This window comes from Anomaloglossus baeobatrachus, chromosome 3, assembly GCF_048569485.1.
Source record: "Anomaloglossus baeobatrachus isolate aAnoBae1 chromosome 3, aAnoBae1.hap1, whole genome shotgun sequence".
NCBI lineage: Eukaryota > Metazoa > Chordata > Amphibia > Anura > Aromobatidae > Anomaloglossus > Anomaloglossus baeobatrachus.
The window spans coordinates 386208635-386224260 of NC_134355.1; the positions used below are offsets into that span (position 1 = coordinate 386208635).

At 42.8% G+C, this 15626-nt stretch overlaps 1 protein-coding gene across 1 annotated transcript in view; it reads right to left on the minus strand.

Moving 5' to 3' along the window:
• The window catches only part of LOC142296517 (CD109 antigen-like), a 265735-nt gene that overhangs the window by 30833 nt on the left and 219276 nt on the right, over positions 1–15626 (minus strand). The window contains exons 27-31 of the mRNA XM_075340205.1: positions 13689–13920; positions 10387–10558; positions 8446–8636; positions 4225–4386; positions 3466–3531 (exon numbers count right to left, since the gene is read on the minus strand). Of these exons, the coding sequence (XP_075196320.1) occupies positions 3466–3531; positions 4225–4386; positions 8446–8636; positions 10387–10558; positions 13689–13920 (823 nt within the window). The remainder of the gene's footprint in view (positions 1–3465; positions 3532–4224; positions 4387–8445; positions 8637–10386; positions 10559–13688; positions 13921–15626) is intronic.

Sequence of the window (15626 nt, forward strand, 5' to 3'; positions counted from 1 at the left end):
CCAATCTGACTGGAAGCATTATCCGCTATCCAACTAACAACCTGTTGACACTGGTCTTGGTTCAAGAGCGGTGTACTGCTGCGGTCCCCAAGAATTTGGGACAGGACGTGCGAGCGACTAGATGTGGCCCTTTGTTGTGGCGAAATTAGAGCTTGCCCACGACCTCGGCCTCTGCCTGCACCACCATCACGTCCACTTCCTTGTTCCTTGCCAACGCCCTTGCGCATTTTGCAATGCTGTGCTGACGTGTATTCACTAGACTTGTGCGTTATATAATAATAGTTTGTGAAAAACGCACACAAGTGCACCTGTACGCTGCCACCGACAGGCACACACGTGCGGTTTTTAAATGCAAGCACGGACGCACTAAGAACCTAACAGGTTTTTAGCAGAAAAAATTACTGAGAAGTCTGACACTATCAGCCACTGCTGACTGACGTGTATTATACACTAGACTTGTGCGTTATATAATAATAGTTTGTGAAAAACGCACACAAGTGCACCTGTACGCTGCCACCGACAGGCACACACGTGCGGTTTTTAAATGCAAGCACGGACGCACTAAGAACCTAACAGGTTTTTAGCAGAAAAAATTACTGAGAAGTCTGACACTATCAGCCACTGCTGACTGACGTGTATTATACACTAGACTTGTGCGTTATATAATAATAGTTTGTGAAAAACGCACACAAGTGCACCTGTACGCTGCCACCGACAGGCACACACGTGCGGTTTTTAAATGCAAGCACGGACGCACCAAGAACCTAACAGGTTTTTAGGAGAAAAAATTTTTGCAGCCCTGCTCCGGAAATAACTATAAAGGGCCGCAAACCTTTCCCTGAAGCAGCAACACTCTCCCTGCACTGACTGTTTGGATGGCTGTGAGCAGAGCACAGTGCGCCCGCCGGTATAAAGGCTCGGTCACGCTGTGCGGGCCGGCCAATCACTGCAATTCCACAACTAACAGGGCTGTGGCATTGCAGTGGTCTGCCAGCCAATCCCTGCATGAGGGCTGGCTCTCAAAAGAGTGCCAACATGCAGGGATGAAGACCACGAGTACAGCACGAGTATCGCGAGATTACTCGGTCCCCGCCGAGTAGCCCGAGTACAGTGATACTCGTGCGAGTACCGAGTAGTAAGAAGCATACTCGCTCATCACTAATACTTACCTTCAGGATCGGTGCCCTTCCTCCAGTGTTGGCACTATGTCTCTGACTGCAGCGGTCACATTATATATCATTAAGACGTGACTGCCAATCAGCAATCACTCACTGGCTGCAGTGGTCATGTAACATAAGTATGTGATGTAACTTCTGGGTGGTGCTGACATTGGAGAAATAACAATGCTGCTGATTTTTTAGCTTATGCAGGGCACTGTTAAAAGTTTTTACCAGACAACCCCTTAAAGGTCCCCCAACACTTTATTATGCTGTTGGCCAAAAGATATTACTCCTGACCCCAAATATACATGCATGCTTGTCTCTGAAGAAACCCGCCACCTGGATGGGAGGAGGAAGTTGGGCTACAGTTTTTTTTATTGATTTTACATGCAATGTACTAAAAAAGAAGTAGATTTTTGCATCCTTCCAGAAACAGTGTCACAAGCACCTGTCCATGGTATTACAGCTCCACTCCATTAAATTGGATTGTGGTGCTCTATTTTGAAGAAAGCTGACATGTTTTCTAATTGTGTACAAGCCCTTTAAATCAATTAGTAACTTATTAATTAGTAAATGAGTTGTGCAAACAAATAAATGTATACATTTTATAACAAGTTGAATACTAGGACATGGTGTTAAAGTTGGTTGCCCTTAAGGATAGAAGAATCTAGTTCCATCATTTACTTTAGTTTCACTAGGTATCAATATAATAGTCAAGAAAAGATTTTTAACACGCAAACTTATTAAGCACCTAGAATTAGACACTTTATGTCAAATCTGTGAGTAAAATCTGTAAAAAAATACTGCTTTTTAACATAGAGCTTTTAAATGTACCTGATGTTATATAATCATTTGTTAAAACTATGCATAACCTACAGTAATAAAGTTTAATAAGTGAATAGAAAAATATTTCCTTCTCTATTAACCCCTTAACAACCGCGGGCAGTAATCTTACATCCTAGCGGTCAAAGTGTTAATCCCCACCTGCTGTTGCGGGCTGGAGACGGGGATCCGCGCACATGTCAGCTGATTTGTACAGTGGAATCGCTATCCACCTGTTCCTGTTAACCCCTTAAATGGAGCTGTCAAGATGTGACAGCGCCATTTTAATGGCGATCGCGGAAATCGCAGTAATCGCATACTTGCAGGCCGCCACCAGAATTCACATGACGTGATCACGTGGATCCTATGGTTGTCATGGTAGCACAGGGTCATGTGATGACTCCTGTAGCTCACATGACTCAGGTCCTGTAACCAGTAGCCGAGTACTGCAGCTACAAAACATGATCATTTCTCCTGATCTGAGCGGTACTGCTCTGATCGAGAGAAAAGAATGAGCGCTCAGACTTCTGATCCTTATAGCCCCCTAGGGTGACTAGTAAAATAAAAAATAAGCAAAAGTTGAAACAAAAGTTTTGATAAATAAAAAAAAAACCTAAAAGTTCAAATCACCCCACTTTCGCCCCATTGAAAATTAAAGGGTTAAATAAATAAAAAATATACACACATGTGGTATCGCCGCGTTCAGAAATGCCCGATCTATCAAAATATAAAATCAATTAGTCGGATCGGTAAACTACGTAGCAAAAAAAAATTCTAAACACCAAAATTATGTTTTTTGGTCATTGCAAATATTGAGCAAAATGCAATAACAGGCGATCCAAATGTAGCATCAGCGCAAAAATGGTACCGTTAAAAATGTCAGCCAGAGATGCAAAAAATAAACCATCACTGAAAAATACGGTTGCAGAAAATGTCGTAAAACAAACGCCACTTTTTTTGACAAACTTCTGATTTTTTTAACCCCTTAGATAAAAGTAAACCTATTCATGTTTGGTGTCTATAAACTCGCACCGACCTCAGGAATCACTCCCAGACATCAATTTTACCATATAGGAAACACAGTGAATACAATATCCTAAAAACACTTTTTTTTTTGCAATTTGTCCGCATTTGGAATTTTTTGCCTTTTTCCAGTACACTATATGGTAAAACTCATGGTTTCATTTTAAAATACAGCTGTTTTCACAAAAAAACGAGCTCTTACATGACCAGATTGACTGAAAAATAAAAAAGTTACGTCTCTCGGAAGAAGGAATGCGAAAAAAAAAACGGAAACTCTGGCACTCTAGCTCTTCTGAAACTCCAACTCATGGCTTGTGGCTGTCAGAACATGCAAGCAATTGTAGTTTCAGGACTGTTCTATACAATATGACCATCAAGAATACTCACAATTCAATAATTTTACAATTAACAATACTAAGTACACAAATAAATCCATAAACATGTTAATACAATATTGTACCTGAAAAATAGCCAATCTTCTTCCAACAGCAGTGGCGTTAATAAAAAGGGGCTGGGGGACAGTAATCTGTTTTAAAAAAAACACAAAGTTAATATTGACACAAGCGCTTCCTTTAGCATCATATTATCGATAAATCAACTTTTTTAAAGACTTGGCCCACAATAGTGTTAATGGTGTATATTGAGCTTTCTTTTATCAATGACAAGAAAAATCTTTTTACATAAAAAATAGCTCAATGGTGTCCTTCAAAATTTAGAGAAGATGGAAAAATTAAGTTCTTAATCTTCTCCGCTCCAGAGATTCAATTCTTTCATGGAATAGATTACAGTAAATGACACTCGGCTCACACACTGATCAGAGTCTGAGTACAGTGTCATTAAAATAATCGATAGGATTCTCTCAGAAGTAAGAATTATCACTCATGTAAGTGCAGCTTTAAGTCAAGACACATTATACAAGTATCTCAAACTTCTGAGGGCGACATACAACAACTGCTTGTACTACAACTTAGGCTTCATTCATGATTGTGTCGTAGGTTACGTTGCAGGATACACCACTTCAACCAGAAAAAAAGTTTGGCATGCTGGAAACCTAATCAACCCATTAATGGAGTTTATTGGGAGCATTTTTAGATGTCATTTGACAAATCCATTTACTGATGAATGTCTAAGTGGAAGAGAAGACCAGAAGCCTAGGAACACTAGGGTGAACCTAGACTTAGATTGTCGTTAAAGCAGTTTATACATATATTTTTCCTACCTGTTGTCGTTGTAGCTCTAAATAATTGTTACTGTTCAATTGAAATGTTTTTGTCACAAATGAACCTGATCCAGTCACCGTCAATGTAATTGATGTTGCTCCCTCAGCAACACCCACCGCTGGCTGGTACTGGGAAAGAGCCTGCAGAGCCATTACTGTATCCTTTGTAAGAAACAAAACATTGTCAGAGAACATGAAGATGACATACAATACAAAATGCATAACTCATACATCATAAGAACAAGCAGAATGGTTATGCTGTGTAGCGACACTTGGGGATACAGCACTCTGTTAAGCAAGGTAGCCCCTTAGCTGTCTGCAGAGCAGTCACATGTGGACAGGTGGAAACTCTTCTCATTAAGTAGCAAGCACAAAGAAGTATTATGCAGGGATGGATTTGAAAAATAAGAGACCAATGTTTCAATAAAAACAATGAAAGGGGTTTAAATTTGTATGATAGATCAATTTGGTCACTTAGAAGATAAAGAACCTTCATGAAACAAGCCATTTAAACGGAATCTGTCACCAGATTTTTGCCACTTAATCTGAGCATAACGTAAGGGCAGAGATCCTGATTCCAGTGATGTGTCGCTTACTGAGCTGCTTAGTGTAGTCAATGTTTAATCAGCCGTAGATTATCATTAGAAGACTACTTGTCGTGCTGCCAGCAAGTCCAGCATATTCATGTGCTCTGTATAACTTCACCCCACCAATCATTAGCAGCATTCTATTTATACTTTACATGGGCAAAAATGCCATGTATAAAGATGCACATTCAAATACCTGCTAGATTGAAAACATTGATTTTATCAAATGACAGCAAACAGCTCAGTAAGGGACACATCGCTGGAATCAGGGTCTCCGTCTGTACATTATGCTACTCCCAGATAGGGTAGGAAAAACCTGGTGACAGATTCCCTTTAAATAGCGTTGAGCGAGTAGTTAACTATTCGTACTCACTATGCTGTTAGCGAGTACTGTCCGCTACTCGCATATTCGTTATGAGCAGCGGGCGTAATATAAGTCAATGGGAAATACTCGCTAAGTAGCGAGTAACCTGAAAGCTATACTATTCGCTACTCGCACGAAAAGTACGGCTTTCAGGTTACTCGCTACTTAGCGAGTATTTCCCATTGACTTACATTGCGCCCGACTTGTAACGAATATGCGAGTAGTGGACAGTACTCGCTAACAGCATAGCGAGTATGAATAGTTAACTACTCGCTCAATACTACTTTAATGCTTCTTATATATACAAACATTAAGACCATACCGAATATCCACATAAATCCAGACTTTTTCATAATTTCTACATATCCATGAAAACATTTATATATGTGGATTATCAGGACTATCAGGACAATCGCAAATTACATGTAAAACAAAAAAGAAGAAAAAGGTGATCAAACAGTCCATTAGTGTACAAAATTTATTTTATTATCAGGTGAAGGTAAAAAACACCATAAAAACAGTTTGACTGGGCAAATCTGTGACGCCCTGGGCAAGCCAGGGGTCACAGATAATGACATCACACACCCTACACCCCGGTTAGGTACACCTAAGCTAGACCTGAAATCCTTGTTGCCTTCCTCCAGGGGCTGATGTCCACACCAGGGGGTGGGCCAGGCAGTTGGCTCCGCCCACCGAGGAGTACACAGTCCTGGAGGCGGGAAAACCAGGCAGTGGAGTTTGAGGGTTGAAGTGAGAGGAAAGTGGTAGAGGAGCAAGTGAAAGGAGTTGAAGTGAAGGAGAAAGTGACAGCTTGAGAAAGCCTGAAGTTGGTCCGGGTGTGTGCCCCGGACCGAGACAGCAAGGTTAGCAGACGGTGGTGACCGTCTGCAGGAGAGGCTGATCGGAGGTTGCCGAAAGGACCGTGGACGGGTGGTGGCCCGGCGGTACCGGACCAGTATACAAGGAGAAGCCAGCACCATTGGCAGGGGCCTTTCGGATCCCGGCAAGGCTAGGAGTCGCCGTGAATTTGCCAAATCCGTCAGTGAAGGGGACCTCCGGGTCTCCCAACAACAAAGTCCCGATTGAAGGCAACAGTCCAACCGTTGAGAGAGAGACACCGCCACCGCCAAGGCACCAGTCTCTCAGGGCCAGCACCTGCGGGCAAAGAGGGGCTCCTCCGGCCCATATCAAAGTCGGGGAGCGGGTAACCGGTGGGAACCCATCGCTACCAACATTGAAGATAGGTGCAGGGAAAAGAGACAGTCACCGCTAACTACCGGGGAAAAGCAACAGCTGTCGTCCGTGGGAACCGTCTTTCCAGCCATGTGTTTTACCGAGAACTGTGTCAACGTCTCAGGCTGAGTGAGTACCACAGTGCCGTGCGGCACAGCGCTGCCCCCGCGACCCTGCACCTCACCAGGCCCCACACCTGGCCTGCCATCCATCCCTACCCCATCACCGGGCCCCGGGACAACCAACCCCCTATCCACGGAGGGGAGAACTAACATCTAGCTGCTCCATACCATCACTCCCGGGATCCCCATACAGAGCAGCGGTGGTGTCCACACAATCACCACAACCGTGGGTGGCGTCACGGACAATAAATCCCCAAACCCAAAACCCTTTTTCACTCACGGACGAGGAGCGCCGCTCGAGTCCCCGGGATCCGGCCCATCGCTCGAGCCACCGAGCAGCAGCGGCCGCGGCAGCAGCGGCAGCCGGACCCGAGCAGTGGGAGAGCGCGGCGTCCCCTCCTCCGCCCGCGACAAATCCACCTATAATTATTATCATATAATCATTGGCTTTCCAGGATAATATCGCATATTATATATGACAAAGTACAGCTGCCAAATTAGTATCATGCAACCTCCAGAATGTATATCATATAGATCAGACACGGCAGTCATATACTTTTATCAAACATAGATACAATATGATGATAGTACATCCTGCTATAGGTGTATGAATTTTAAGCCATGTCCATACATAAGCTGTATCAATGTAACCTGCAGACATTGCCAAAATAATATCAGCGCAAATTAGCAGGTATTGTTAGAAAAAATCAGCGTAATACCGCAAAATTACCAGATAAATAATCAGCGCTAAACTGTAGACCTTGCCACAAGATATATATAGATATATATAGATTTATTCAGGCGGCTGCATAAGCCCAATATTACATTTAAGGGAGGATTTAAGATATCAGTATAAACCAATCCATTAAATATTATATTTAGACAATTGTAAGGCTCAAGGATTAATGCAACAGCCCTATAAATCCAATAGTATTATATTATAACATGAGGATTTTACATATATCCATGTGATGCAATTAACGCAGCACTGCAGGCTAAGGCATTCACTTAGGGGTGCTTCACACACAGCGAGATCGCTACTGAGATCGCTGCTGAGTCACGTTTTTTGTGACCTCATTAGCGATCTCGCTGTGTGTGACACTGAGCAGCGATCTGGCCCCTGCTGTGAGATCGCTGCTCGTTACACACAGCCCTGGTTCGTTTTTTTATTGCTGCTCTCCCGCTGATAAGCACACATCGCTGTGTGTGACAGCGAGAGAGCAACAATCCTGAATGTGCAGGGAGCAGGAACCGGCGTCTGACAGCCTGCGGTAAGCTGTAACCAAGGTAAACATCGGGTAACCAAGGTGGTTACCCGATATTTACCTTCGTTACCAGCCTCCGCAGCTCTCACACTGCCAGTGCCGGCTCCTACTCCCTGCACACAAGCTAAGCGGTGTGCGCTGGTAACTAAGGTAAACATCGGGTAACCATACCCGATGTTTACCTTAGTTACCAGTGTCCGCAGCTTCCAGACGCCGGCTCCGTGCAAGTGCAGCGTCGCTTGCACATCGCTGCTGGCTGGGGGCTGGTCACTGGTTGCTGGTGAGATCTGCCTGTTTGACAGCTCACCAGCGACCATGTAGCGATGCAGCAGCGATCCTGACCAGGTCAGATCGCTGGTCGGATCGCTGCTGCATCGCTAAAGTGTGAAGGTACCCTAACAGCCACAGCGGAGAAAATCAAGCCGACCCATAAGGGAATACAGGTTATAATCTACTCAGGCTATCAGTGATAACATTAGCGCTATAGAAAAACCATTGATGTTATTACCTGATATACTGTTTAATACAAAGGTGGATAATACCCAGGAACACAAGACGCCTTTAATGTTTCTTACAGATGTTCACAACATAGAAAACCCACATTAAACATAACTGGAATAGTAATTTAACTTTTTTTTTCTTTTAAATACCTGAGTAGATCCATATCCTCCAAGATAATTTCTTTTTTCACTTAGCCATTTCATGACAAAATAACCATCGCTGATTCTACCCTGATAATAGAAGGAAAGCAGTGCATAGGCTGCTGTCTCAATATCAGTTGTCCTTGGCTGCCAGTAATTGTATGTTTGCTCAGTTGTTGACGACCAGAACTTCGTATTTCCTAAATCATATATGGCACAGGATAAGGATTTTATGTGAATTAGTGAATTATAAACTTTAATAGTTTTAAATAAAATGTGCTAAAAAAAAGACTGCAATAAGCATGTGTATATATATATATATATATATATATATATATATATATATATATATATATATATATAGAGAGAGAGAGAGAGAGAGAGAGATATTTAAAATTGTGAATATGTATCTTAGGCCACTGTTGTATACTAATAAATAAGGAAGTAGTCCGACGACAGTGATCTAATAAAGGTCCCATATTGTAGTGGCCTAGTGGCCAGGAATTATTCATTTATACCTGCGTACATATATATACTTAGATTATTGCATGACTTAAAGGAAATCTGTCACCAGATTTTGCTCATCTAAGAGCAGTATAATGTATTCTAGGAAAATCTGCGCTCCAAAAATCAAATAGCGCTCCCACCCTCTAGAGCCCTGTGCTGCAGTCAAACAGTACTGTACAGTCTCATGTGGGGTATTGGCATGTTCAGGAGAAATTGTGAAATACATTATGGTGCCTTTTACCTATTTCTCTTATGAAAGTTGGAAATCTTGAGCTAAAACAACGTTGTTAGTGGTAAAAATTATTTTTTGTTCACCGTCCAATAGTATATAATTTTGTGACACACCTGTAGTATCAATATGCTTATTGTACCCCTGGATGAATTAATTGAGGGGTGTAGTTTGTACTATAGTGTCACTTGTGGGGGTTTCTTCTGTTATGGCACCTCACAGGCTTATCCAATGTGACATTGCACCTATAAATCATTCCAAATAAATCTGAAGTCAAATATGATGCTTGTTCCCTTCTTCATTTTTTATTGTGCCTCAAAATAAGTTTTTGACTACATATGGGGTATTGGCACACTCAGGAGAAATTGACTAGTGTCAAAAGTTATGTCACAAGCTTTCAATTCAAATCTATGAGAGTCAGAATGTAGCTAGAACGAGACTCTCTTAGACTTGCATTGAGTTGTGACCTTTTGGTACTCTCCATGAAACGCTGGAATTGCCGGCGGGTCACTAATCACCGGAGATCCACTAGAAACAGAAGAAGATTCCAGTGGGTACGTATAGGACCAGGGGAGGGGACTTTGATTAAAACCACCATTACAGCAGTGAAATAACAAAAATCCACTGAAGTGGTGCTTTAAGAAAGTAACGATTCACAGGGAGCTCCAGCAAGAATGAACTACGGTCACATGATGCAGGATGGGGTTCCAAACCGTGCTGGACATCGAAGAAGACTGTGACCAGTCAGTATTTTATTGCAAACCCTATTGACAGCTAAGAAATGCTGAAATAAAAAAAAAACCACTGGAATGGGACTTTAAACAAAATATCATTTGAGGTGGACATCACTAGTAGTGATGGACGAATAGTAACTATTCGAATTCGTATTATTTGTAGCAAATCCCAAAGTACTATTTCAGTATTTGCCACATATAACCAACCTAATGCACGTTAATGGGGAATCCGAGCATTTTTCACAACGATTTACCAGAAAAATGCTTAGATTCCCCATTGACTTGCATTAGGTTCGCTATTTGTGACAAATAACAGAATAGTACTATGGGAGTCGTTAAAAACTATCCAAACACAAATAGTTACTATTCGCCTATCACTATCCACTAGTAAATTGGTCACTGATCAGCAACTCCACAATTTGCCTCTATTGATACTAATGCTACACCACTTATTGCTTTATTAGTTTGTATTTACTATACCTGTAACGTTTGCTCTTGAGTTTAATTGATTCAGAGCAGCTTCTGCTTTGCTGCTCTTGGCGAGTGTTAGAGCATAGACCACAATGGACAGTGCGTAATTATCAGTTATGCCGTTATCAAATGTGCTTTCAAGGTACTGAACAGCTCTGTTAATGTTGGACTGAGAGACACTCTGAAAAATAAACAAATTTTCATCAGAATTTTTTAGTCATAAATCTACTTTTAACTAAACTAACAGGGAGCAAGAGTTTGACAATACAATTCCCCTACATTGTTCTTTCTGGTATTGTCAACTGTGATTTGCCAATAGAGAGAACAGAGTCTGATGTTGATGGTGTTGGGTAGAGCAGCTTTCCATTTCCCTCAATTGTAAAAAACAGCCACTTGGTTGACCAGAATTTATTTGGTAACTGCTATAAAACAATTCTCTAATACACAATGAAAAAAGTCTACAAAGCTGAATTTTTCAGTTTACTGAGTGTATGCACTGTAGCGGTCCTTTGATATGTCATTGAGATATATTGGGAAAAAGCATGTGCCCATTCAGCTTTACTTGAAAACATCAACATAAGTTGGTTTTATATTCCAAGGCAAAAATACATTTAGGCCCCAATTCATCAAGATTTTAGCATTTTTCCATGAGGAGTGTGCTACAGTCAGACGTTCCGGATTAATCAGGAGCATTGGACAAGTGGCGTGCGCCTCCATATGTGGCTCACTACAGCACAGTCCCTGCTGGAGTAAAATTTTTGACATAACAAATATCTCATCATAAATCATCATAACCCCGTCTCACTCTAGCTCCACCCTCTTTGTCAGAGATAAGTGAAAATGGCAAGAGAACACCAGAAGTCGCAAGATTTTAGAGCAGCCTCAAATTGCGGCAAAATTTTGCAAGTTTTTATTGCATAGAAAGCTTTGATGAATTGGACCCCAAATTAATGTTAGGTTGTATAGCATAAACTGTTTCATAATGTACAAAGGGAACTGTGAAGGTCATCCGTCTCTATATAAAGGAATTGGGGGATATCATACTGTCTATAGGGGACTGTGAGACTCTCACGTTAAATAGATTGTGGAGTAGTGATCACCATCATATTGCATTTAGGGGGCTATGTGGGCCATCATACGGCATATAGAAGAGCAGTGCGGGCCATCCTAGTGCTTATACTTAGCTGTAGGTGCCATTGTACTGTGCACAGGGGCAGTAGGGGCTACAATACTGTATATGGCGGTCAGTGGGGACCATCTTTCTGTGCATTGGAGGCTGTGGGGGTAGGGGGAGTATCATACTGTGTGTTAATATCATACTGGGTTTGGGGGGCAGTATGGTATGATTATAAAGATGCACAATGGGGTATCATTATAGTGTGGCACCCCTGCGTATTCATCTCGGATACGGAGGTGGTCATCACTGGTAAATTACCACAATTTGCCACCATACACAGTTAGTTGCCCCCTCACCGGGACTGGGCTGGGGTAGAGACATTGGAGGGTGGCCATCACTAATGTAGTGGACGCTCTGCTCACTAGTCAGAAACCCAGGGGGGAGGGGCTGGACATGGGGAGAAGGCGACACGCACACACACACACAGCCAGTGAGGAGTTTCTCACAGGACACAGGAAGTGACAGTCTGAGGAGAAAGAAGGGAGAAGGAGAGTTGCAGGAGACTAGTCCTGGGACGGGCGGCTGGTGGAATTTGTCCCAACATCAGACGAGGGGGAGAGCGAGACACTGATACTCAGAACAGCAAAGGACAGGAGACATGTGAGACGCAGGAGAACACGGTTGCTGAGGAGAGGGCCCATATCTCCCTCAGGACCAGTGCACACCTCAGGCTGTGGAGCCCTAGGCTGGTGGGCACTTCACGACCTGCCAGCAAAATCCACCAGGCAGGGCAAGTCTTCTGGCCCACCTAAAGTGCCCAGGGCAAAGCAACATATATGAGCCAGGAGTCGTAACCAACAGACGGCACCAGCGACGAACTCGCGCTGACTGCTATACGGGACGGGAATGGAACCATTCCCAGGACTCGGGTTCCAGCAAAGCTTCAGGCTGCAGGGACTCACACAACACAGCACAGGGAGGATGGACTCACAGAAAAACCCACCGGTTCTGACTTCTGAACCATCCGGGAACAGCTGTAGCCCATGACGGCGAGGTACGGCGGTCCGAAGGTGGCGACAAATCAGTGAGTAAAAGAACATAAACTTCAACCCCTGTGTTGTCTAATCCTTCCTGCGCCACAGCTGCATAGCAGTAGGGGACTATCACTCCCCACATCCTCCCTGGGGCCTAGCTCTACCTGTGGAGAGTTGCAACACCCAAGCTGCGTCACCATCTGCCCCAGAAGAGAGAGACTTTCGAACCTAACATCTTCCCCTACACCTTTATTTGATGACACCCCCGGGGTCACGGAACCGGGCCTCTCTGCCACGACGTCGCGTCCCAAACCCCTAAAACCTGCGGCCTGGTAATGAGTCACCTCACAATTTCGGCCCAGGCGTGTCAATAGTAAAACACAGGAGTGTTATTACAACAAAGCCTGAAGGTTTCATTTAGGGAGGAGGGGGGAATTATGTGGAGCTCATACTTCATAAGGACGATCCTTGTAGAGATTATAGTTCATAATGGCGGACAGTGAGGAGGCAATATTTTATAGGAAAGTGTGGAGGCTATATCCCATAACAGAAACAGTGTGGGAGTCAAATTGTCTGCAGGGAGCACTGTGAGGGGCAACTATTATTCAGGGACACAGAAGAGAACAGATATTTTTTTTTTTCACTGCCATGTCGGAATGTTTTGGTGGTGGTTATGATGCTGTATTCATGTACTATTGCTGGATCTGGTAATATTTTCATGTACTGATGGGACTTCTGCAGTGGTACTGATAATGGTTCTACCTGTCTTGAAAGTAGATATGGTGCTTCATTTTTTCATAGGAGACAATGATTTGTTCTATATAATGCAAAACTGTCATATTGCAGCATACAATATAAGCAATCAGATGATTGCAAGTTCAAGTTCCCTGAGGGAACTAAATAATAATGAATGAACACTGTCAAAGCACAGCACCCACAACAATGACTGAACTGCGATTGTTCACTGCAGGTTTAAATTTCACTGAGGGGCACAATATAAATTTCCGCCTCAGGCAGAAGAAAATCTAGAATTGGCATTATTGCAAAGTTATCTTAAACTTATTAAACGTTTATCTTGGACAATATCCTTTAATTCATAAATAAGTTGAAAAATCATCAGTTTAAAAAAAAAAACAACTTATGTTCTAAACTGTGTTTACCTTGTAGTATTCATCTTCCAGCAGTGAGGACAGTATATAGGCCGTGAGGGTAATGGGACCATTCTGACCACCTTGTAAATCTTTATGAATGACTCGTCCAGGTTCAGAAAATATGCCAGTGTTTACATCTTGCCAGATTAACAGCCATTGTATTGCTTGATTTAAAATAGCAGGATCTATATATATGAAGGACCGTGCTTGTAAAAAGCATCTAAGTACAAAAGCTGTAAGCCTGAAAAATATGTAAAAATTAATTTTTACCATAAAAACAAGAACTAAAAGAATTATAGTATTCACTGAACAATAATATAAACACAACACTTTTGGTTTCTTATGAGCTGAACTCAAAGATCTAAGGGCCATTTACACGCTGCGACATCGCTAACGATATATCGTCGGGGTCACGGTGTTTGTGACGCACATCCGGCGTCATTAGCGACATCGCAGTGTGTGACAGGCTGGAGCGACCTAAAACGATCGCAAAAAAGACAAAAATAGTTTGTCTTGGAGAGGTCGTTTAATTACAAAAAATCATTGTCAGGTAAGTAGCGATGTTGTTCCTCATTCCTGCAGCATCACACTTCGCTATGTGTGACACCGCAGGAGCGACGAACATCTCCTTACCTTTGTCCCACCGCCAATGAGGAAGGAAGGCGGTGGGCGGGATGTTCGGCCCGCTCATCTCCGCCCCTCCTCTGCTATTGGGCTGCCGCTTAGTGACGTCGCTATGACGCCGAACAAACCACCCCCTTAGAAAACAGGCGGTTCCCGGTCACAGCGACGTTGCTAGGCAGGTAAGTGTGTGTGACGGGTGTAAGCAAGGTTGTGTGACACGGGCAGCGATTTACCTGTGACGCACAACTGACAGGGGCGGGTACGCTCGCTAACGATATCGATACCGATATCGCAGCGTGTACTGCACCCCTAAGACTTTTCTATGTACACAAAAGTCCTTTTTCTTTCACATATTGTCCACAGATTTTTCTAAAGCTATGTCATAGTGAGCACTTCTTTACCGAGATAATCCATCCACCTCACAGGTGTGTCATATCAAGATGCTGATTAGACAACATGATTATTGTACAGGTGTGTGTTAGGCCTCTCAAAAATGTGAAGTTTTTCAGTATTGGAGGGGTCTGAATGGGTCAGAAAACAAGTCAGTATCTGGTATGATCATCGTTAGCCTCATGCAGTGCAACACATCTCCTTCACATAGAGTTCATCAGGTTGTTGATTTTGCCTGTGAAGTGGTGGTCAATTTTCCTTCAATGGCTGTGCGAAGAAAGTTAATGGTTATTGGCAGAAACTTGTACAAGATGTTATATACACTGATCCAGAGGACCCCAAACATGCTCAAAGGGTGACTTGTTCGATGAGTATGTTGGCTATACAAGAACTGGGATGTTTTCAGCTTCCAGTAATTATGTACAAATCCTTGAAACATAGACCCGTTCATTATCATTTTACAACATGAGGTGATGGTCGTGAATGACTGTCAGAAAAGGGGGCCTCAGGATCTAGTCATAGTATCTAAATAAATAAATAAATAAATAAAATGGACCTGTGCTCATTGTCCATAACATATGCCCTGCCCATACCATAACCAGACCACCACCATAGGCCACTCGGTTCACAACATTGACATCAACAAACCGCTGTACCCACACAACGCCATATATGCAGTCTGCCAACTCTCTTGAGACAGTTCACTTGTTTTACCCATCTTGAGAACATTTTTAGTGTGGCAGCTTGGTAATGAGACACCTTTTTAGAGGCCATCAATTGAACAAGCTAATATTATTTTTCACAAAGTGTCAGGAATTCTTTCTAATTACTGATAGATTTCAGCTGGTGTCATGACTTTCCATGGCTTTTTCACCTCTCTGTCTACATGTGTTCAATATGCTTCCCTGTGTCATTTTTCATTATTGCACATAA